At 40.4% G+C, this 22,851-nt stretch overlaps 1 protein-coding gene across 7 annotated transcripts in view; it reads right to left on the bottom strand.

The window, feature by feature from the left end:
- The window catches only part of RNF175 (ring finger protein 175), a 64,039-nt gene that overhangs the window by 15,358 nt on the left and 25,830 nt on the right, over window positions 1-22,851 (bottom strand). For all 7 annotated transcript variants that reach the window (XR_003506145.1, XM_027513495.1, XM_027513491.1 and 4 more), the window contains one exon: window positions 12,151-12,305. Coding sequence is in view for 6 of the 7 variants with exons in the window: in XM_027513495.1 (XP_027369296.1) it covers window positions 12,151-12,305 (155 nt within the window). In the remaining variant the exon portion in view is untranslated. The remainder of the gene's footprint in view (window positions 1-12,150; window positions 12,306-22,851) is intronic.

The following is a 22,851-nucleotide window of genomic DNA, read 5'->3' on the forward strand; positions in this document are numbered from 1 at the left end:
CAGGGCCCCACGCTTTCGCCTCTGACCCCTGGCACCCTGTCCCCAGATCTCACCTTCCCTGGCTTCCTCCCTGTTGGAGCCATTGCCGCAAATGCTTATGTTCTATATTATTACTGATGCAATGTTTCAGCGTTCTTTTATTTACTTATTAAAATTTTTATTGAAGTATAGTTGACTTATGACTTTATATTACTTTCAGGTGTACAGCATAGTGATTTGGTATTTCTATGTATTACGAAATCACCTCCACTAGGAATCTAGTTACCACCTATTACCATACAGTTATTATGATTGTACCAACTATACAGGCAGACCTAGCTTTATTACACTTTGCAAACACTGCATTGTTGTTATTGAACAGAAGGTCTGTGTTAACCCTTTGTTGAGCAGGTCTGTAGGCACCACTTTTCCAACAGCATGTACTCACTTTGTGTCTCTGTGCCCCATTTTGGTAATTCTTACAAGATTTCAAACTTTTACATTATTATCATATTTGTTTTGGTGATCTGTGATCAGTGATCTTTGGTGTTACTGTTATAATTGTTTTGGGGCACCACAAACCACACACATGTAACATGGCAAACTCAACTGATAAAAGTAGTGTGTTTTGACTTGACTGCTTGGTCTTCCCCCCACCTTTCTCCTTCTTCTCAGGCCTCCCTATTCCCTGGGACACAACGAGATTGAAATCAGGCCGATTAATAATCCTACAATGACCCCATTGCTCAAGTGAAAGGAAGAGTTGCATATCTGTCACTTTAAATCAAAAGCTAGAAGTGATTAAGCTTAGTGAGGAAGGCATGTCAAAAGCAGAAATTGGCTGAAAGCTTAGGCCTCTTGCATCAGTGAGCCAAGTTACGGATGCAAAGGAGAAGTGCTTGAAGGAAGTGCAAAGTGCTGCTCCAGGGAATGTACAAATGAAAGTGAGACAGCTTTACTGCTGATATGGAGAAAGTTGTAGTGGTCTGGATAGATCAAACCAGCCACAACATTCATTCTCTTAAGCCAAAGCCTAATCCAGAGCAAGGCCCTGCTGCTGCTGCTGCTGATGCACTGCTTCAGTCGTGTCCGACTCTGTGCGACCCCACAGACGGCAGCCCACCAGGCTCCCCTGTCCCTGGGATTCCTAACTCTCTTCAATTCCCTGAAGGCTGAGAGGTGAGGAAGCTGCAGAAGAAAAGTCTGAAGCTAACAGAGGTTGGGTCATGAGATATGTCAGGAAAGACCCTGTCTCCGTAACAAGAGTGCAAGGTGAAGCAGCCAGTGCCGATGTAGAAGCAGCAGAAAGTTACCCAGAAGATCTAGCTAAGACAATTAACGATGGTGGCAACAGTAAATAGAGGCTTCTCTAGTGGCTCTGTGGCAAAGAATCCACCTGCCAAGCAGGAGACATGGGTTGGGTCCCTGGGTTAGGAACATCCCCTGGAGAAGGAAATGGGAATCCCCTCCAGTATTCTTGTCTGGGAAATCCCATGGACAGAGGAGCCTGGTGGGCTATAGTCCATGGGGTCGCAAAAAGTCAGAAATGACTTAGTGACTAAACAACAGATTTTCAACATAGACAAAACAGCCTTCTATTGGAAGATGCCATCTAGGACTTTCATACTTAGGAGAAGACAATGCCTGGCTTCAAAGCTTCAAATGACAGGCTGACTCTCTTGTTAGGGTCTTATGTAGCTGGTGACTTTCAGTAGAAGCCTAAGATTTGAAAATCTTAGGGTCCTGAAGAATTATGCTCAGTCTACTCTGCTTTTGCTGTATAAATGCAATAGCAAAGCCTCGATAGCAGCACATCTGTTTGCAACATGTTTACTGAATACTTACTAACCCCCAGGGAAAAGATTCATACTATTGCTGCTCACTGACAATGCACCTGGTCATTCAAGAACTCTGGTGGAGATGTACAGTGAGATTAGTGCTTTTATGCCCGTAACACAACATCCATTCTTCAGCCCATGAATCAAGGACTGATTTTGAATTTCAATTCTTATTAGTTAAGAAGTACATTTCATAAGGCTACAGCTGTCATAAATAGTGATTCCTCTGACGGATCTGGTCAAAGTAAATAAAAAGCCTTCGGGGAAGGATTCACCATTCTAGATGCCATTAAGAACACTTGTGGTTCATGGGAAGAGGTCAGAATATCAACATTGACAGGAGTTTGGAAGAAGTTGATTCTATCCCTTGTGAATGACTTGGAGGAATTTAAGCCTTCAGTGGAGGAAGGAGTTGCAGATGTGGTGGTTAGCAAGGCAGCTAGAATTCAAAGTGGAGCCTGAAGAACTGCTGCAGTCTCATGAGGAAACAAACGAGGAGTTGCTTCTTATGGATAAGTAAAGGAAGTAGTTTCTTGGGATGGGATCTACTCCTGGTGAAGATGCTGTGAAGCCTGCTGAAATAACAAAGGGTTTAGAGTATTACATAAACTTAGTTGCTAAATAAACAGCAGGGTGTGAGAAGACCGACTCCAATTTTGAAAGGAGTTCTATGTGGGTAAAATGCTATCAAACAGCACCACACTGTACAGAGAAATCGTCATGAAAGAGTCAATCAATGCAGCAGACTTCACTGTCTTATTAGAAGAAATTGCCACAGCCAACCCGACCTTCAGCGATCACCAATCTGGTCAGCAGCCACCAACTTGGAGGCGAGACCTTCCACCAGGAATAAGATTACAACTCCTTGAAGGCTCAGGTGATGGTAGGCATTTTTTAACAATAGAGATTTAAAAATAAAGAAATGCACATCATTTTTTGGATATAATTCTGTCACACACTTAATAGTGTAGTATAAACATACGTAGTGTAAACTTTTATATGTACTGGGAAGCCAAAAAACTTGTGACTTGCTCTGCTGTGATAGTCACTTTATTGCAGTGCTCTGGAATCTGACCCAAAAGGTATGCCTACATATTACGTCCCTGAAACTTCCTTGTTTTGTAACTTGATGTTTGTGCTTCTTAATCCCTTTCACCTATTTCATTCCCCTACTCCCTTCCCCTGTGGCAACATCTATTTTATTCTCTGTATCTATGACTCTGTTTCTGTTTTGTTATGTTTGTTCATTTGTTTTATTTTTTTTATATTCCACATGTAAGTGGTATATGATATTTGTCTTTGTCTGCCTTCTAAACTTAGCATAACCTTCTAGGTCCATCCATGTTCTCAAAATATGCAAACTTTGGTCCTTTCAATGGCTAAGTAATATTCCATTTTACATGTTTACTCCCTCTTCTTTATCCATTAATCTGTTAAGGAACATGCTGCCATATTTTGGCTATTGTAAATAATGCTGCAATGAACAGGGGGGTGCATACATGTTTTTAAGTTGGTGTTTTTACCCAAGCCATACCCCAGAGAAGAACTGCTGATGGTAAGGTAATCATATTTAAACATTGTTTTTTGTTGTTGTTGTTATTGCTGTTTTTTAGGAATCTCCACACTGTTTTCCATAGTGACTCCAACAATTTACCGTCCCATCCACAGGGCACAAGGGCTCCCTTTTCTTCACATTCTTGCCAACACTAATTATTTCTTGTCTTTTTGATAATCATGATTCTGACAGATGTGACATAATATTTTTTTGTGGTTTTGATTTCCATGTGATTTGATTTCCCCAGATGACTGATGAGCATCTTTTCATGAGCCTGTTGGCCATTTGTATGCCTTCTTTGGGAAAATGTCTATTCAGGTCCTTGGCCCATTTTTAAAATGAATTGTTTGGTTTTCTAATATAGAGTTGTATGAGTTCTTCATATATTTGGAGATAGACCCCTTATTGAACATATCATTTTCAAATATCTTCTCCCATTCAGTTGGTTACATTTTCATTTTTGTTGATGGTTTCTGCTGCCGTGTAAAAACTCTTTAGCTTGATGTGGTCCCATTTGTTTACTTTTGCTTTGGTTGCCCTTGCCTGAGAAGACAGATCAAAAAATATTGCAAAGACTGATGCCAAAGTGTGTCCTGACTATGTTATCTTCTAGGATTTTTATGGTTTCAGGTCTTACACTTAAGCCTTCAATCCATTTTGAGTTTATTTTTTGTATATAGTATAAGAAAATGGGGTCGTTTCATTCTTCTACACGTAGCTGTCTGGTTTTCCCAACACCATTTACTAAAGAGACTGTCTTTTCTTCATTGTATTTTCTTGCCTCCTTTATTGTAGATTAATTGATCACATTAGTGTGGGTTTATTTCTGCACTCTCTACTCTATTTCATCGATCTAAATGGCTGTTTCTGCCAGTACCATACTGTTTTGATTACTATAGCTTTGTAGTTTGGTTTAAAATCAGACAGTGTGATACCTCCAGCTCTGTTCTTTCTCAAGATTGTTTTAGCTATCTGGAGTCTTTGGTGGTTCCATACAAATTTTAGGATTATTTGTGAAGAATGCCATTGGTATTTTAATAAGGATTGTATTGAACCTGTGGATTGCCTTGGGTAGTATGGATTTTTAACAATATAAATTCTTCCAGTTCATAAGACCGGTATATCTTTCTATTTATTTGTGTCATCTTCAATTTATTTTATCATTGTCTTAGAATTTTCCAAGTACAGGTCTTTTACTTCCTTAGGTAGGTTATTCCTAAATATTTTATTCTTTTTGATGCTGTGATAAATGGGACTGTTTCCTTAATTTCTCTGTTTCATAGTTCATTGTTAGTATATGGAAATGCAACATGTTTCTTTGTATTCATTTTATACCCTGCAACTTCACCAAATTCATTAATGAGTTCTAGTAGTTTTCCAGTGGCATCTTTAGGATTTTCTGTGTACAGTACTATGTCATCTGCACACAGTGGTACTTTTACTTCTTCCTCTCCAACTTAGATTTATTTCTTTTTCTTCTCTGATTGCTGTGGCTAGGACTTCCAAAACCAAATTGAATAAAAGTGATGAGAGTGTATATCCTTGCTTTGTTCCTGATCTTAGAAGATAACGGTTCAGTTTTTCACTGTTTGAATATGAGGTTAACTGTGGGTTTGTCAGTGTTTATTATGTTGACGCATGTTCCCCCTATACCCACTTTGTTGAGAATTTTTATCATAAATGGATGTTAACTTTTCTCAAGTGCTTTTTCTGAACCCATTGAGATGATCATGTGATTTTTATCATTTGTTTAGTTAATGTTCTTTATCATGTTGATTGATTTGTGGATGTTGAACAGTCCTTGCATCCCTGGAGTAAATCCCACTTGATCATGTTGTATGATTTTCTTCAATGTATTGTTGAATTTGAATTCCTAATATTTTTTGAGGATATTTGCATCTATGATCATCAGGGATACTGACCTGTAATTTTTCTTTTTTGGTAGTGTTTTTGTTTGGTTTTGGTATCAGGGTAATACTAGCCTTATAGATTGAGTTTGAGAGTGCTCCCTTCTCTCTCTCTCTTTTTTTTTGAATAATTAGAAAAGTTTAAATGTTTGGTAGAATTCCCCATGAAGCCATCTTGTCCTGGATTTTTGTTTGTTGGAAGTTTTTTGATTATTGGAGAAGGAAATGGCAACCCACTCCAGTATTCTTGCCTGGAGAATCCCAGGGACAGAGGAGCCTAGTGGGCTGCTGTCTATGGGGTCACACAGAGTCGGACCCCATAGACGGGGTTTGTTGAAATTTTTTGATTACTGATTCAATTTAATTACTAGTAATTGGTCTATTCAGATTCTCTATTTTATGTTGATTCAGTCTTGGAAGACCATATATTTCTAACTATTTATCCATTTCTTCCAGGTTGTCTAATTTGTTGGCATATAATTGTAGTAGTCTCTTATGATTGTATGTTTATGGTTGTAATTTCTCCTGTTTCATTTCTGATTTTATCTGGGCCTTCTCTTTTTCTTGATGAGACTGGCTAAAGATTCATTAATTTTGTCTCAAAGAAACAGCTCTTGGTTTTGTTGATCTCTTCTATCTTTAAAAGTCTCTATTGCATTCATTTTCTTTGCTTTTTTATTATTTCCACTCTTCTACTAACTTTGGGCTTTGCCTGTTCTTTTTTCTGGTTCCTTTATATTTAAATTTAAGTTGTTTATTTGAGATTTTCCTTGTTTCTTGAGGTATACCTGTATTGCTATAAACTTTCCTCTTAAAACTGATTGCTGCATCCCATAAGTTTTGGACCTTGTGATTCCACTTCCATTTGTCCTGAGGTGTCTTTTGATCTCCTTTTTTTTATTGCTTTATTTACCCATTGGTTGTTTAGTAGCACATTGTTTAGTATCTATATGTTTTTATTTTTTCCAGATTTCTTCCTGTAGTTGATTTCTATTGTCATACTATTATGATTAGAAAAGATACTTGATATGATGTTGATCTTCTTAATTTATTGACACTTGTTTGACATATGGCCTAGCATGTTATCTATCCTGGAGAATGTTCCATGTGCACTTGAAAAGAATTTGTATTCTGCAGTTTTTGGATGCAATTTGTATACACATCTATTAAGTTCATCTGATCTAATCACTTAAGGCCCATATTTCCTGACTGATTTTCTACCTGGGTGATCTATCTATTGAGATAAATGAAATATTAAAGTCCCCTGCTAATTCAGTATTGCTGTCAATCTCTCCCTTTATGTCTGTTAATATGTGCTATATGTATGTAGGTGCTGCTATCTTAGGTGCATAAATATCCCCAAATGTTATATTCTTTTCTTGGACTGACTCCTTTATCATTTTGTAGTCTTTGTCTTTTGTTTTAGTCTTTGTTTTAAAGTCTATCATTTCTGATGTAAATATTGGTATCCTAGCTTTCTTTCACTTTCCATTTAGAAGGAATGTATTTTCCATCTTTTCACTTTCAGTCCCTGTGTGTTTTTAGATCTGATGTGTATCTCTTGAAACTAGCATATAGATGGGTTTGAGTTTTTAATCTATTCAGTCACCGTATGTCCTCTGATTGAGTATTTAGTCTGTTTACATTTAAAGTTCTCATATATATATTTACTGCCATTTTGTGAATTGTTTTTTGGTCATTTTTATGGTTCCTTTCTCCTTCTTTTATTCTCTTCCCTTACAGTTTAGTGATTTTCTTTAGTGTTTGCTTAGAGTTCTTTTCACTTTATTTTTTTGGTATATCTATTGTGGGTTTTTGGTTTGTGGTTCATGAGCTTCATATATATGTTGCTGCTAAGTTGCTTCAGTCGTGTCCAACTCTGTGCGACCCCACTGATGGCAGCCCACCAGGCTCCCCTGACTCTGGGATTCTCCAGGCAAGAACACTGGAGTGGGCTGCCATTTCCTTCTCCAATGCATGAAAGTGAAAAGTGAAAGTGAAGACGCTCAGTCGTGTCCGACTCTTCGCAACCCCATGGACTGCAGCCCACCAGGCTCCTCCATCCATGGGATTTTCCAGGCAAGAGTACTGGAGTGGGGTGCCATTGCCTTCTCCGTCATATATATGGACCTGTGTATAAATGTATATATATATATATATATATATGGATTTGTTTTGAACTGATGCTCACTTATTTGAATGCATTCTAAAAGTAGTACATTTCTACTCCTCTCCAGCCCATGTTTTATGGGTTTGACATCATATTTTATACCTTTTTGCTTTGTGTATCCCTTAACTATTTATTGTAGTTATAATTTATTTTACAGACTTTGTCCTTTCATATTCATACTAGTGCTTGACCCACTGCCTTCACCAGTGGATTTACCTTTACCAGTGAGTGTTTTCCTTGATATATTTTCTTATTTCTAGTTATGGCTAGTTGTTCTCCACTTAAAGAAAACCCTTCAACATTTCTTGTGAAGCTGGTTTAATGGTGATGAACTCTTAGTTTTAGCTTATCTGGGAACCTCTTTACTTCTCCTTTGATTCTGAAGGAGAAATTACCTTGTTGGGAAGAGTATTCTTGTTTGCAACTAAAAAAAAAAATCCTTGTAGCACTTTAAATATATCCCGACACTCTCTTTTGGCTTGTAAAGTTTCTGCTGAAAAATCAATTTATAGCTTTAGGGGGGCTCCCTGGTATGTCACTCATTTTTCCTTGCTGTCTTCCAAATTTGCTCATTATCTTTAACTTTTGCCATTTTAATCATGGTTTGTGTTGACATGGATCACTTTGGGTTCATCATGCTTTGGATTCTCTGTGCTTCCTGGACCTATATATGTTTCCTTCCCCGGCTTAGGGAGTTTTTCTTCAAAGAAGTTTTCCGTCATTTTCTTTTTTTCTTTTCCTTTTCAGACTCCCATCATGTGAATGTTAGTATACTTGAGGTTGTCCCAGAGGTCCCTTAATGTATCCTCATTGAAAAAAGTTCTTTTTGTTGTTGTTCTGATTCATTGACTTTTACTGTCTTCCAGTTGCTGCAGGAAGGCGGACCCCTTCCAGGGCCCGAAACTGGGCTCTTGTCTAACACTTGGAAATGAATTGTCTGAGGAGACACATGTGCTGACAAAGCAAGAGATTTTACTGGGAAAGGGCACCCAGGGGGAGAGCAGGAGGGTAAGGGAACCCAGGAGAACTGCTCTGCCGCGTGTTGGTGGTGGCTTATTAGTTCCGTATTCCTTACCAGGATCTCCTGTCATAAAACAACTCATGCAAATGGTTACTATGGTACCTGGCCAGGGTGGGTGGTTTCAATCAGTGTGCTTCCCCTAACACAGTCACTGATCCATTCTTCTGTATCATCTAATCTGCTATTGATTCCCTCTAGTGTATTTTTTTGTTTCAGTTATTATATCCTTCAGCTCTGATTGGTTCTTTTATATTTGCTAACTTATTTGTTGAAGTTCTCCCTCTGTTAATCCATTCTTCTGAGATTTCTGAGCATTTGTATGACCATCACTGAACTCTTTATCAGACAAATTGCTTATCTCTGCTTCATTATTTTTTTTTCCTGGAGTTTTATCTTGTTCTGTTCTTTTGAAAAAAAAAATTACTTTGTCTCCTCCTATTTGACTTTCTGTGTTTGTTTCTATGAATTAGGAGGCGTGGCTTTGGCACCAGCGTTGCTTTGTGAACTATGTTTCCGGGCAGCTTGGCAAGCTGGTTTGCACTGGAGTGGGCGTGGGCTGGGGATTTCCCAGGGTGTGCCTGGAGCCAGTGTTCTTTAAAAAAATGCTGTGCTTCACCGAGTCCCAGTTAAAAGGGATCTTATGAAACATGATTTAAACGAGGATTTGTGACCTTGTCTGAGAAATGACTTGTCATTTACATTATTTCTATGGTGAAATGCTTTCTCTGCTTCAAGCAATTGACGTACCACCATTATCTAGACAGCATTTTCCTATAGGTGTAATCCTGTCCCATCAGGGAATTACCTGGAGCAGGAAACTCCCAGGGGCTGCAGAAGGTGTCTCCAAGGACTGTGAGGTTGTGTCACCTGTAACAGGGGCCAGAGAGGACTTGGGGGGTCTTCCTGCCACAGCGACTCCTTGGGCTGCTGGTCCTATGACTTGGTGCTGAGCACTGTGGATCACTGTTCAGTGCACGAGATAAAGGCAGAAGTTAATGCTGCCACAAATGGTGACGTGGGAAAAGTGGCTGCTCTAAGAGGATCTTCCCTCCACCCTCACAGCACCAGTTAGCGCCAGAGTGGGCTTCCTTCAACTCCACACATATTCTCTACCTCAAGGGTCCCTGCTCAAGGCTGTGCCAGCATTAGAGCTGTGTCTGCTTACTAACTGTTTGAACTGCAGGGTTTCTCTATGCAAAGCAGCCGGTTACCATAATTAAGCCGCAACATGCTCTTGGGGCAGGGGCTTTGCACTCCAGTAGTCTGTGGCTTGATTCTGGGCTCCCTGACTTACTGCCTGCGGGACTGTGGCCCCCTGCTTAGCTTTTCTTCCTACAATTTCTTCATTTATGAAGTGGGGGAGGGGGACAGGTAACACCAGCTCCTAAATCTGTCCTAAAGATTATGTGAAAAAATGTAGTCATATTTAAAAGAACTGACATGTTAAATGTTCAATATGTCATATCATTGTAATAGATGTGTTATGTTTTCCAAACCTACCCTTCCCTGTCCCCACTCAAATCTTCCTGTTTATTGGCAGTATGAGTTTGTAGAGCCCAGAACTCCCTTGCTATTCAAATTACACTGAAATAGATATGCCAGATTAGACACTGTGTTCGTGTCAGAGCAGCCTCCACAAAGGGAAGCTTGGCTTTGGGCTGGAATTGATGTGATCGGTCCCAGCTCTTTGTGGCTGACCTGTGGCCTGTGTTTGAGCCTGAATATTGCTTGACAGAAACCTGACTGTATTAGAGAGGAAACCCACTTCCCTTTCTCTGTTCTCTCTCCCACAGCAGGGCCTTGGTGTACTCTGGAGAGGAATAACCAGTTTTTAAACTGCATTGGTACTAGAGATGCCTCTTGGGTTTGCCCTCTGCACCATGCAAATCTGCTCTGACCAGCTTTCCTCACTTGTCATGAAGTCCTCCACTTCCAAATGGGACACAGTGAGACTCACCTATAATGTGATGAGTAAGCAAGCATCCATAAAGACCCTTAGGGCATACTATTTCTCAGGACCTGGAGCTCTTTTATCCAGACTACTTTTCTGGAAGGAATGGAGCCTTAATATGATACTCCCATTGTCTCTTAAAATGTTAGTGGAGCATCTTGGCTCTCAGACTGTGCCAAGGCTAGGAGCTGAGGGGCAGGAAGAAGCTGGAGGAGGAGCAGCGGAGGGCAGGGGGCTCTGGTCATCTGAGATATAGGAGCAATGAAGCGTCAGGAGGTGTTGTAGGTGTTTTAGGCATAGGAGTTCCTCTTCACGGGCAGAGAAATAGCTCAGTGTTTAGCTCAGGGAATTCATTAAACAGTAGAAAAATGACGCTTTCTCACTGAAACAAAATGTGAATTGCATTCAGGAGATGAAAACAAGTACATTTCAATTCATCCAAAACATAGATCTCTTTCACAAGTCTTAAACAATTTATAAAGTATATAGCGTTTTGTAAGAAGGAGAAAGGGTACGGTATGCTCATTTGCTGATGGGTAAGCCAGGCCCGACAAAGGCTGTGTAAAGCCCTAAACTGGCCAGCTTAGAAGGTTTCTTAATATCACCCTAAAGCTGTTCCCTAAGTGGGATTAAACTAAAATACGCATAAACCTGAAATTCATGTACTTGAACGTCAGCTTTCATCATTACATTTATTTATCTGGTTTCTCTCACTGAATATATTTTCCTTCTCCAAAGCAGAAGTAAAAGTTGATATCTGCCTTTCCCACTTCTCTAGAGGATTACAAATAAGCATGCGAATGGCTAAATAATCATAAAAATATTTCATGGATACTTCTGACTTATTCTCCAACACAGATCAAAATCTGACATTGTCTTATTGCCATTGAACACTACACATTTTCTCTTTATCTCAGCAGTTTTATCTGAATTGGATTCAGATCTTGTCTACAGAACACAGAGAGCAAGAACTTGTGGACACATTATGAGACTATAAACCCTTTGGAAAGATTAGTGAATGATCCGATGGAATTATATACATTTCCAGAGGTTGGCAGTGGTAACTAAAGTGAGTGCTGGAATATTAAAGCCTCATTTGTTATGTGAGTAATAGCTTGTCTGTTGCTTATGATTTATCAGATGTGAAATACATACATAGCTGTTGGAAGTACAAACTTCTAACTCTTACTTTATGATAAAATGTCTGTGACCTGACTTAGCATAGAACCCTATAAAACGCTGAACTAAAAATCAACATGCAAATAGTGCTCTAGAAAATTTAAACAACGGTTTCACTTCTCTTCCTCCTGGCTTTTACTAGCTATTGTCTAAAACAATAAAATTTACAGGCATGTCTGAATCCCCATTAAATATGAATGTGAACACACAACAGTAGAGCAAGTCTCCAAACAGTTTTGCAACAAAGGGTCAAAGAGATATAATACCCTACTCCCCATCAGATCAGATCAGATCAGTTGCTCACTCGTGTCCGACTCTTTGCGACCCCATGAATCGCAGCACGCCAGGCCTCCCTGTCCATCACCATCTCCCGGAGTTTACTCAAACTCACGTGCATCAAGTCCGTGATGCCATCCAGCCACCTCATCCTCTGTCATCCCCTTTTCCTCCTGCCCCCAATCCCTCCCAGCATCGGAAAAAGGAAATTAAATATACTTTCTAATGGTTGAAATGAAGGGTGTGCTGAGGAAGGAATGAATGAAATACATACCGTGGTGTTCTCCCTGAGAGGGGTTTTCGGGTAGCTCTGAAGAGGATGTAGCTGGTAATAACTGAGAACATCCCCCACATAGACAGAAATCGCCACCAGTAAAGTTTTATCGTGAAATACAAAGGGACAACCCACATCTGCAACAGGGTCACCAGCTGTCAGAAAGATGAACAGAAAGTCTCCTTCAATGACTGAGGGCCAGACAGCATGTCTACTATTGACTCTGGGTTAGGGGTTGGGGGAGCCACCTTCACCACCCTGTCTGGGACATGGCACCTGGTTCACCACCCCACATGCAGAGCTCTGAAGGGCACAGTTATTTGAACATTCAGATGGGAAATAATCCAAAATATCCATCTTCCGTCACCTCCTGCAGATATTTCAGATGGAAGGAACTTTAGGCTGAAACAGCTCTGTGCTGTTGGACAATGCACTTTAGTCGTAAAGTTGGGGACCACAATGCCTGCCTTCCTGTGCTGATTCAAAGTGAAAGTGTTAGTTGCTTCGTTGTGTCTGACTCTCTGACTCCATGGACTGTAGTCCAGCAGGCTCCTGTGTCCATGGGGTTTTCCAAGCAAAAATACCCAAGTGGGCTGCCATTCCCTTCTCCAGGGGATCTTCCTGACCCAGGGATCGAACCTGGGGCTCCTGCACTGCAGGAAGATTCTCTACTTTCTGAGCCACCAGGGTGGGACACAAATGGCATCACAGCTGTAAGGGCTCTGGAAACATCCTGGGCTGCAGGGAGCAGGGGCTACAGTTACTCTCACGGCACATATGCACATGCACAGCGATGGCAAAGGAGGAGGTGGTGTCAGGGCATGTCGCGTCAGGGACCCGCCTGCCTTCCGTCCCAGCGCACTGTGTGGGGAAAACCCTTGCATCCTGACTGCGGGGTGATCTTGTCCCTGATCACTGGATCTGTAGACCACCATTTGCTTCTCGTCTTTTCTCTTCAGTTACTGGTGCCCTTTCCAGGCTGTTCCAGATGGGAATCAAACTCCTTCCTGTCCCTTCTATGTGTCACCCCTTTGTGGCCTGTGCCGCTGACCTGAGTCCCAGTAGCCTTCAGAAGGTCCCTTAAGTTGGCTGGCCTCAGTTCTGCATGGCAGGAAGCAGGACAGACTGAACTGATGGGCTGTGGGTCAATGACGTGATACAGTTACCACAGTGATATTTTTACTCTACAGATCAGGCCTAATGCCAGCTACTCACCTCCTGGTAAAAAGCAGATTGGTTGGAGAAGGGAAAGGCTACCCACTTCAGTATTCTGGCCTGGAGAATTCCATGGATGAAGTCCATGGGATGGCAAAGAGTCAGACGCGACTGAGCGACTTTCATTTTCACTGGAACAGTAGCAATAACCCTTGGTCTTTTATGTTTTAGAACATTCCACTAACTGCCTGTATTTGCTCAGCACTAATATATGAGGTGGACGGCAAAGATGATTGTCTCACGTGTGGAGTTAAATTGGTAATACTCTGTTCAGGAAGATTCTGAGCCTGAGTCCTGTCTGAGCAGTGAAGATCAATTAATTATAATAATGGTCAATTAATTATGTCTGCCAGGGATGTGGCAAGACTTGTCAGAGCATGCGTGTCACGTGTCTGTCATCTGAGTATAAAAAGACTAATGTTGTTTGCTTAATTTCTTCATCTTTGTGATTAAAAATAGGCGGCTTAGAAAAAAGTTTATGAGTATACTTTTGGGTCCTTTAATAAGAATTTTGTTACAATAGTCTCAAGGTCAATAATCAGAATTATTGATAGAACTTCAAGATGTAAATGAAATGCAGCCTTTCTTCTTTCCATGTCAAGTAAGAAGACATTTTCCAGGCCTTTTATTCTTTTTAATTCTTCTTGAATGGGCTGGATCTGAAGTCTTCTTAGAGTTGCTCTAAATTTTCTTTCAAATTACATACAAGATGGTGGAGTAGAAGGACATGTGCTCATCTTCTCCTGTGAGAACTCGAAAACTGCAACTTGCTGCTAAACAACCATTGACAGGAAAATTTTGGATTCTTTTTTTGGATCCCACCAAAAAAAGATACACCATATCCAAGGGTAAAGGAGAAACCCCAGCAGGATGGTAGGATTGGCAAAATCGCATTTAGAATCAAAACTCCAGCCTGCCAGACATGCTCAGAGGGCCCAAACAAAACCTTGTGCACGCCAGGACCCAGAGATCCCACAGAGACTGACCTGCTCAGCCTCTGGCTGAGGAGGCCTTACCAATAGCTGAGAAAATAAGAGAAGCAAAAGGCAAAGGAGAAAAGGAAAGATATATCCATCTGAATTCAGAGTTCCAAAGAATAGCAAGAAGAGATAAGAAACCTTTCCTAAGTAATCAATGCTAAGAAAGAGAGGAAAACCATGGGATGGGAAAGACTAGGGATCTCTTCAAGAAAATTAGAGATGCCAAGGGAACATTTCATGCAAAGATGGGCTCAATAAAGGACAGAAATGGTATGGACCTAACAGAAGCAGAAGATATTAATTAAGAAGAGGTGGCAAGAATACACAGATCTTCATGACCCAGATACCCATGATGGTGTGATCACCCACCTAGAGCCAGACATCCTGGAGTGCAAAGTCTGGTGGGCCTTAGGAAGCATCACTACAAACAAAGCTAGTGGAGGTGATGGAATTCCAGCTGAACTATTTCAAATCCTAAAAGATGATGCTGTTAAAGTGCTGCACTCAATATGCCAGCAAATTTGGAAAACTCAGTAGTGGCCACAGGACTGGAAAATGTCAGTTTTCATTCCAATCTCAAAGAAAAGCAATACCAAAGAATGCTCAAACTACCGCACAATTGCACTCACCTCACATGCTAGCAAGCTAATTCTCAAAATTCTCCAAGCTAGGCTTCAACAGTACATGAACCAAAAACTTCCAGATGTTCAAGCTGGATTTAGAAAAGGCAGAGGAAGCAGAGATCAAATTGCCAACATCTGTTGGCAATAGAAAAACCAAGAGAATTTCAGAAAAACATCTACTTCTGCTTTATTGACTATGCCAAAGCCTTTGACTGTGTGGATCACAACAAAATGTGGAAAATTCTTCAAGAGATGGGAATACCAGACTGCCTTACCTGCCTCCTGAGAAATGTGTTTGCAGGTCAAGAAGCAACAGTTACAACCAGACACGGAACAACAGACCGGTTCCAAATTGGGAAAGGAGTACAACAGGAATGTATATTGTCACCCTGCTTATTTAACTTATACACAGAGTACATCATGCGAAACGCTAGGCTGGATGAAGCACAAGCTGGAATCAAGATTCCTGGGAGAAATACCAATAACCTCAGATATGCAGATGACACCACCCCTATGGCAGAAAGTGAAGAGGAACTAAGAGCCTCTTGATGACAGTGTAAGAGGAGAGTGAAAAAGTTGGCTTAAAACTCAACATTCAGAAAACTAAGATCATGGCATCCAGTCCCATCACTTCATGGCAAATAGATGGGGAAACAATGGAGACAGTGACAGACTGTATTTTCTTGGGTTCCAAACTCACTGCAGATGGTGACTGCAGCCATGAAATTAAAAGACACTTGCTCCTTGGAGGACAAGCTATGACAGCGTATTAAAAAGCAGAGACATTACTTTGCCAACAAAAGTCTGTCTAGTTAAAGCTATGTTTTTTCCAGTAGTCATGTATGGATGTGAGAGTTGGACCATAAAGAAAGCTTCAGTTCTGTTCAGTTGCTCAGTCGTGTCCGATCCTTTGTGACGCCATGAACTGCAGCATGCCAGGCCTCCCTGTCCATCACCAACTCCCGGAGTTCACCCAAACCCATGTCCATTGAGTCAGTGATGCCATCCAACCATGTCATCCTCTGTCATCCCCTTCTCCTCCTGCCCTCAATCTTTCCCAGCATCAGGGTCTTTTCCAATGAGTCAGCTCTTCGCATCAGGTGGCCAAAGTATTGGAGTTTCAGCTTCAGCACCAGTCCTTCCAATGAACACCCAGGACTGATCTCCTTTAGGATGGACTGGTTAGTGCTGAAGAATTGATGCTTTTGAACTGTGATGTTGGAGAAAACTCTTGAGAGTCCCTTGGACTGCAAGGAGATCCAACCAGTCAATCCTAAAGGAAATCAGTCCTTTAGGAATATTCATTGGAAGCATTGATGCTGAAGCCGAAACTCCAATACTTTGGCCACTTGATGCGAAGACTCACCCTGATGCTGGGAAAGATTGAAGGTAGGAGGAGAAGGGGACAACAGAGGATGAGATGGTTGGATGGCATCACAAACTCGATGAGTTTGAGCAAGCTCTGGGAGTTAGTGATGGACAGGGAAGCCTGGTGTGCTGCAGTCCATGGAGTTGCAAAGAGTCAGACATGACTGAGCGATTGAACTGAACTGAAATCTTCTTTCAAAGAACACTACAATTGTTATTATATATGTGAATTTGAGAGGAAGGAATGGCAACCCACTCCAGTATTCTTGCACGGAGAATCCCCATGGACAGCGGGAGCTCAGTAGGCTACAGTCCATGGGGTTGCAGGGTCAGACGCAACTGAGTGAGTAAGCACAGCATGACATAGCATATGCATTTGAACAAAAATATACACAGTGAAGGGCTTTCCTGGTGGCTCAGATTGTAAAGAATCTGCCTGTAATGCAGAAGACCCGGGTTTGATCCCTGGGTTGGGAAGACCCCCTGGAGAAGGAAGTGGCAACCCACTCCAGAACTCTTGTCTGGAAAATCCTATGGATGGAGGAGCCTGGTAGGCTACAATCCATGGGGTCCCAAAAAGTTGGACACGACTGAGTGACTTCACTTTATCTTGCTTTTTTTATACTTGGATAAAATCTGAAGTAACTGTTTGGAGAGTTCAGAAAAAGATATCTTACAACATACTTTTTTTGTTTATAAATTTCAGGCAGTACTTTCAGGGAAGAGTAAATATTCATTACTTCTGCCTGAATTAATCAGATCATTGCTTTCATTTTCCATCCTATTTTGTAGGTATGGTCAAAGCTAATGGATGAGTTTGCACCTTTATTTGTGAAACTGAGATAAATATGTATATATGTATCCAAACAGGTAAAACAAGTTTTACTGAAGGAAGCAGAATAGTTTTCATGAGGGCCAGAAACCACATGCTAGGTAACCAGGACTTAAGATATGTTTCTTTTAGCACTCAGCAGCAACAACTTTTAAGATTTTTATGTGGACCATTTTAAAAGTCTTTCTTGTATTTGTTACAATATTGCTTCTGTTTTATATTTTGTTTTTTTTTTACTGAAGCCTGTGGGATCTTAGCTTCCAACCAAGGATTGAACCCATGCCCCCTGCATTGGAAAGGGAACTCTTAGCCACTGGATTGCCAGGGAAGTCTCTGACTCTACTATTGATAATGACAGTGTGCAATCCCTCAAAAAAATCTCCTCAGTATTTAGGTCATTCATTTCTTATAACTGATCACCAAGATTGTTATCTATGGTAAATTATAGCTTTTGGCTTTTTTAAGTTCATTATTCTGGCATTAAAGAAGGAAATGGACATGAACCCCATCTTTCAAAATCTGATCATCTGTCATTTGCATTTTTCATCTTTTTGCTTTAAGTTATGATTCACCTTTACATTTACCCTGTAAAATGATGAATTAAAGAAAATGAATAACTAAGATTCAGTTCATTTTAATTTAGAGAAACTATCATGCTTCTATATTTTATACTTTAGATTATAAGTCAAAATTTATAAAATTAATCTATTTCCTCTAATCAGTGGTACTATGCTCTAACTATAGTTTGAAGCAATGACTGGATTATATTTTTATAAAGCTAATTCTTTCCCTGTAGAGCTATAAGTCTGACCCATTTCTAGAAGATGCCAAATTTCTCTTACTTGATGCCTGGATTTAATTAACAATAAATAACAATGTTCAATTTATAGACATGCTACTTTTTAAAAATAGGCCTTGGAGATGAGAAATAAAAGGAAAGTAAAAAATCATTATGATGTATTATGTATGCAAATATTAACTTCTTGACTATCTTTAAAGTGGAATACTCAGAGCCATGTTTTCTCAACATGCAAGGGGAAAGGTCAGAAGTTTGCATTATGAATTCAATAACTGCATGAGAAGTCATTTTGAAATGATGGCCACATTTCAAAGCAATTTAAAAGATTCTTTATCAATTTCCAGAAGAGTTAGACCTGCTCATTTTTAATAGTAACTGCCACATGTGAAATGTAGGAATGTCGTGGCTCATAAGTAAGCACACAAAATATGTGACACCGAGACGCGTACACGCAGAGGAGGAAGCCTGGCAGCTGGGACACATTAATAATGCCAGAGGGGTCAGCATCCGGGCACGCGTGGATGAAACACATCTGCATTCCTGGCGAAGGGCAGCCCATGCATCTGGATCGCATCACCCTGCCCTCCCCACCCACACATCACGGCAGGAGCAACTTCCCGACTAAGATGCTGCTGAAAGGCACCGTGTTTGTTGTTGTAGCCCTGCACATAATGCAAATGAAAAGAGCTGCTAATTATGTCAAAACAAAGGAATCTTTTCATTTGTCTAGTTGTACAGAATGTTGAATGACTCACACAGTGTGAAAGGAGAGAAAAAAAGGGAAGAGAAAGTCATGTGATGCTGTTTGCACTGCAAATCCCAAACTATCTGCAACCATTTGTGCGTGTGTCTGTATGTGTTTGTATGGGTGGGGCTGGATGCAGAGCAGAGGTGTGCCCAGAGGGGAGCTGAAAAGTATCATGAGAATACCTGATGCCAGGAAATACTGCTGCTACCAGTTCAAACAAGTAAAAGTATGGAATCCTGGCATATGAAGGGCTCTCAGAAATTCACTGGGTCCATATTTCTATCTTCAAGTCAATTGACTTGATTTTGCCATTTAAATTCTTAAAGGCGATTCTGCATATATATATATAGCGCACAATATATATGCTATATATACATATGTATATCACACACACACACACACACACATATATATAGTGGTAAAGAACATGGCTGCCAATGCAGGAGACAGAAGACACAGGTTCAGTACCTGGGTCGGGAAGATCCCCTGGAGGAGGGCACAGCAACCCACTTCAGTATTCTTGCCTGGAGAATCCTATGGACAGAGGAGCCTGGCGGGCTACAGTCCATAGGGTCTCAAAGAGTCAGACACGCCTGAAGTGAGTTAGCACACCTGCAAATGCAGCTATGGATATATTAGTGTCTTGTCTCATTTTTAAAAGATTCGAACAGATAGTACTTTACTGGTACAATAATATGTTCTAGTGTTTCACAGCTAGTATTAATAGGAGTAAGTTTGATTTAAATAGAGCAAATTTTCAGTCTGTGGCAAAGTATTTGCCTGTGTATTGAGGCAAGTTAACAGTAGGATGAGATGGCTGGATGGCATCACCGACTTGATGGACATGAGTTTAGGTAAACTTCGGGAGTTGGTGATGGACAGGGAGGCCTGGCGTGCTGGGATTCATGCGGTCGCAAAGAATCGGACACAACTGAGCAACTGAGGTGAACTGAACTGAACAGTTTGTTTGAAGACAAAATTCTGTGTCATCAAGCTTTCTACTGATTTGAAGAGCAGTAGAAAAATTCTATTTTGGTGCCCCACCCCCATTTCTTACAGCTATGAAAAATAGGATACATAAAAGAAGGTGGAGAGGGTGCTGTTGAATGAAACTTTATTTTTAATTAAATGCTGTTAAAAGCATTTGGAAGTAATGTAACTTTGAGGCTTTGCCTCTGTTTCTACCATATCAACACTAGCAGCTGCAGAGAGAAAAATTCAAATATCCAGATGCTCAGTTGATACTGTGCTAAAAATATGTTTGGAAGAAGGAAATGGCAACCTGCTCCAGTATCCTTGCCTGGAAAATCCCATGGACAGAGGAGTCTGGTGGGCTACAGTTCATGGGGTCGTAAAGAATTGGACACAACTGAGTATCTGAGCATGTTAGGCGGGGACCCCTAAACTTCCCTCTCTCATTACTGGGTGGGTGTTCACCTGTTTCTGCACATTTCAGCATGAACCTGGCACAAGAGAGATTGCTTTAGACTGAGAGTGCCCAACTGCTCCCCCGCAGGTGTGTGGGAGCCTGGGGCTTCTTGCGGGGGAAGTGATGCTCTTGGTTATGGGGGTTGGACTCCTTCGGTGCTGCCTTGAACCAAGGATGGTTAGGGAGGGGAAGTGCAGCATCAAATTAAGGCTGCAGTGGCTGGCTAATAGCTTTCTTATAGATAAGTAATCAATTAGAATTAAAAACCGAGAAATGAAAAGAAGAAAAAATAATAATAACATTAAAAACCCAGTACCATTTACATTAGCACCAAGAAAGAAGAAGAAAGGAAACAAAATATTTAGGTATAAATCTAACAAAATATGTACAAGATCTCTGTGAGGGAAAACTACAAAGTTCTAGGTCTATACGTACAATGGAACATTATTTAGCCTTTAAAAAAAATTCTGAAACGTGCCACAATGTAAGTGATTCTTGAAGAAACTAAGCTACATGAAATAATCCAGGGGCAAAGGACAAATTCTGTAGGATTCCATGTATATGAGATACCAAGAGTAGTCAGATTCACAGAGACAGAGGTAGAATGGTTATTGCCAAGGATGGGAAGGAGGGAATGGAAAGTTACTGTCTAATGGGTTGCGAGTTCCAGTTGGAGAAGTTGAAATTCTGGACATGAATGGTGGTGTTGGTACAACAACATGCATGTCTGTAATGCTACTGAACTGTATATTTTAAAACATTAAATTTCATCTTATATATGTTTTCTCACAATTAAAAAAAAGGACCAAAAAGTAAATAAATAAAGAAAAATGTGTCTGAAACTTTCAGATATTAAGCAGTATCTCAAACAAAATATCAGACCTTTCCTATTTTCTACTCACATGTTTTGGCATCACCTAGGAGCAGTTAACGGTATATTTTCTTTTTTAAAAATTTATTTGTTTTAGTTGGAGGACAACTACTTTACAGTATTATGGTGGTTTCTGCCACACATCAGTATGGATTGGCTGTAGGCATTCCTGTGTCCCCCCATCCCGAGCATCCCCACCTCCCTCCCCGCCCAGACCCTCCAGGTCGTCACAGAGCACCGGCTCTGGGTGCCCTGAGTCACACACCAAACTCACACTGCTTACTGTTTTATACATGGGAATGCATATGTTTCAATGCTATTCTTTCAAATCAACCGGCTCTCTCCCTCTCCCACTGAGTCCAAAAGAATGTTCTTTACATCTGTGTCTCCTTTGGCTGCCTTGCACGTAGGATCGTTGGTACCATCTTTCTAGATTCTGTACATATGCATTAATATATGGTATTTGTCCTTCTCTTTCTGTGGATAGACATAGCCTATTCACTCTGTGTAATAGGCTCAAGGTTCATCCACCTCATTAGAACTGACCCAAATGTGTTCCTTTTATGGCTGAGTAATATTCCATCGTGTATATGTACCACAACTTCCTTATCCATTCAATCTGTCAAGGTTGCTTCCATGTCCTGGCTATTGTAAATAGTGTTGCAATGAATATTGGGGTACATGTATCTTTTTCAATTCTGGATTCCCCAGGGTATGCCCAGTAGTGGGATTGCTGGGTCATATGGTAGTTTTATTCCTAATTTTTAAAGGAATCTCCACACTGTTCTCCATAGTGGCGGTATCAGTTTGAATTCCCACTAACAGTGTAAGAGGGTTCCACACTCTCACCAGCATTTATTGTTTGTAGACTTTTTGATGATGGTCAACGATGTGTAAAAGAATGAAAGTAGAACACTTTCTAACACCATACACAAAAATAAACTCAAATGGACTAAAGACTTAGATCTCAGACCAGAAACTATAAAACTCTTAGAGGAAAACATCAGCAGGACACTCTCTGACATAAATCACAGCAAGATCCTCTGTGACCTACCTCCTAGAGTATGGAAATAAAAACAAAAATAAACAAATGGGACCTAATTAAACTTAAAAGTTTTTGCACAATGAAGGAAACTATAAGCAAGGTGAAAATACAACCCTCAGAATGGGAGAAAATAATAGCAAACAAACAACTGATGAAGAATTACTCTCTAAAATATACAAGCAGCTCATACAACTCAATACCAGAAAAATGAACAATCCAATCAAAAAGTGGGCAGAAGACCTGAACAGACATTTCTGCAAAGAAGACATACAGATGGCTAATCAACTTTATTTTCTTAATAACCTATTTCCTTTGCTTTAGGTATTTATGATAAGCTGCTCTGATGTACACAGCTCCTACAGAAATACAACTGAACCTGTCTAGAAGAATTAAATGAGCACTTCAGAAGACAGACACATTTGTTAAAAACTGTATCTGAAAAAGTTCTGAGCTTTTGGATTTGTCTCTTGCTGCTGAAGAACACGGTTCAAATTATGCAGGAAATAATGTGAAAGTAATAATACTTTATGCATAATAAATAATACCTTCAGGGCATAAGTTTATGTAAAATAATAATACCTTCTGGGCACAAAGGTGTTCACACATATTATTGTGTGTACTTCCTACTTCTTTCCTAACTTCCTCCGCTTTTAAAAAAAATCTGTAAACTCCCACTCCTGCCATTTTTCACTGATTTACAGAGTTGTCCATCCCAGTACACATAAATAGGACCATCAAAATTTTTTAACCCATAGCCCATGGGAAACAACCTTGTCAACAAGTGATCACGT

Source organism: Bos indicus x Bos taurus, chromosome 17 (assembly GCF_003369695.1).
Source record: "Bos indicus x Bos taurus breed Angus x Brahman F1 hybrid chromosome 17, Bos_hybrid_MaternalHap_v2.0, whole genome shotgun sequence".
Lineage (NCBI taxonomy): Eukaryota > Metazoa > Chordata > Mammalia > Artiodactyla > Bovidae > Bos > Bos indicus x Bos taurus.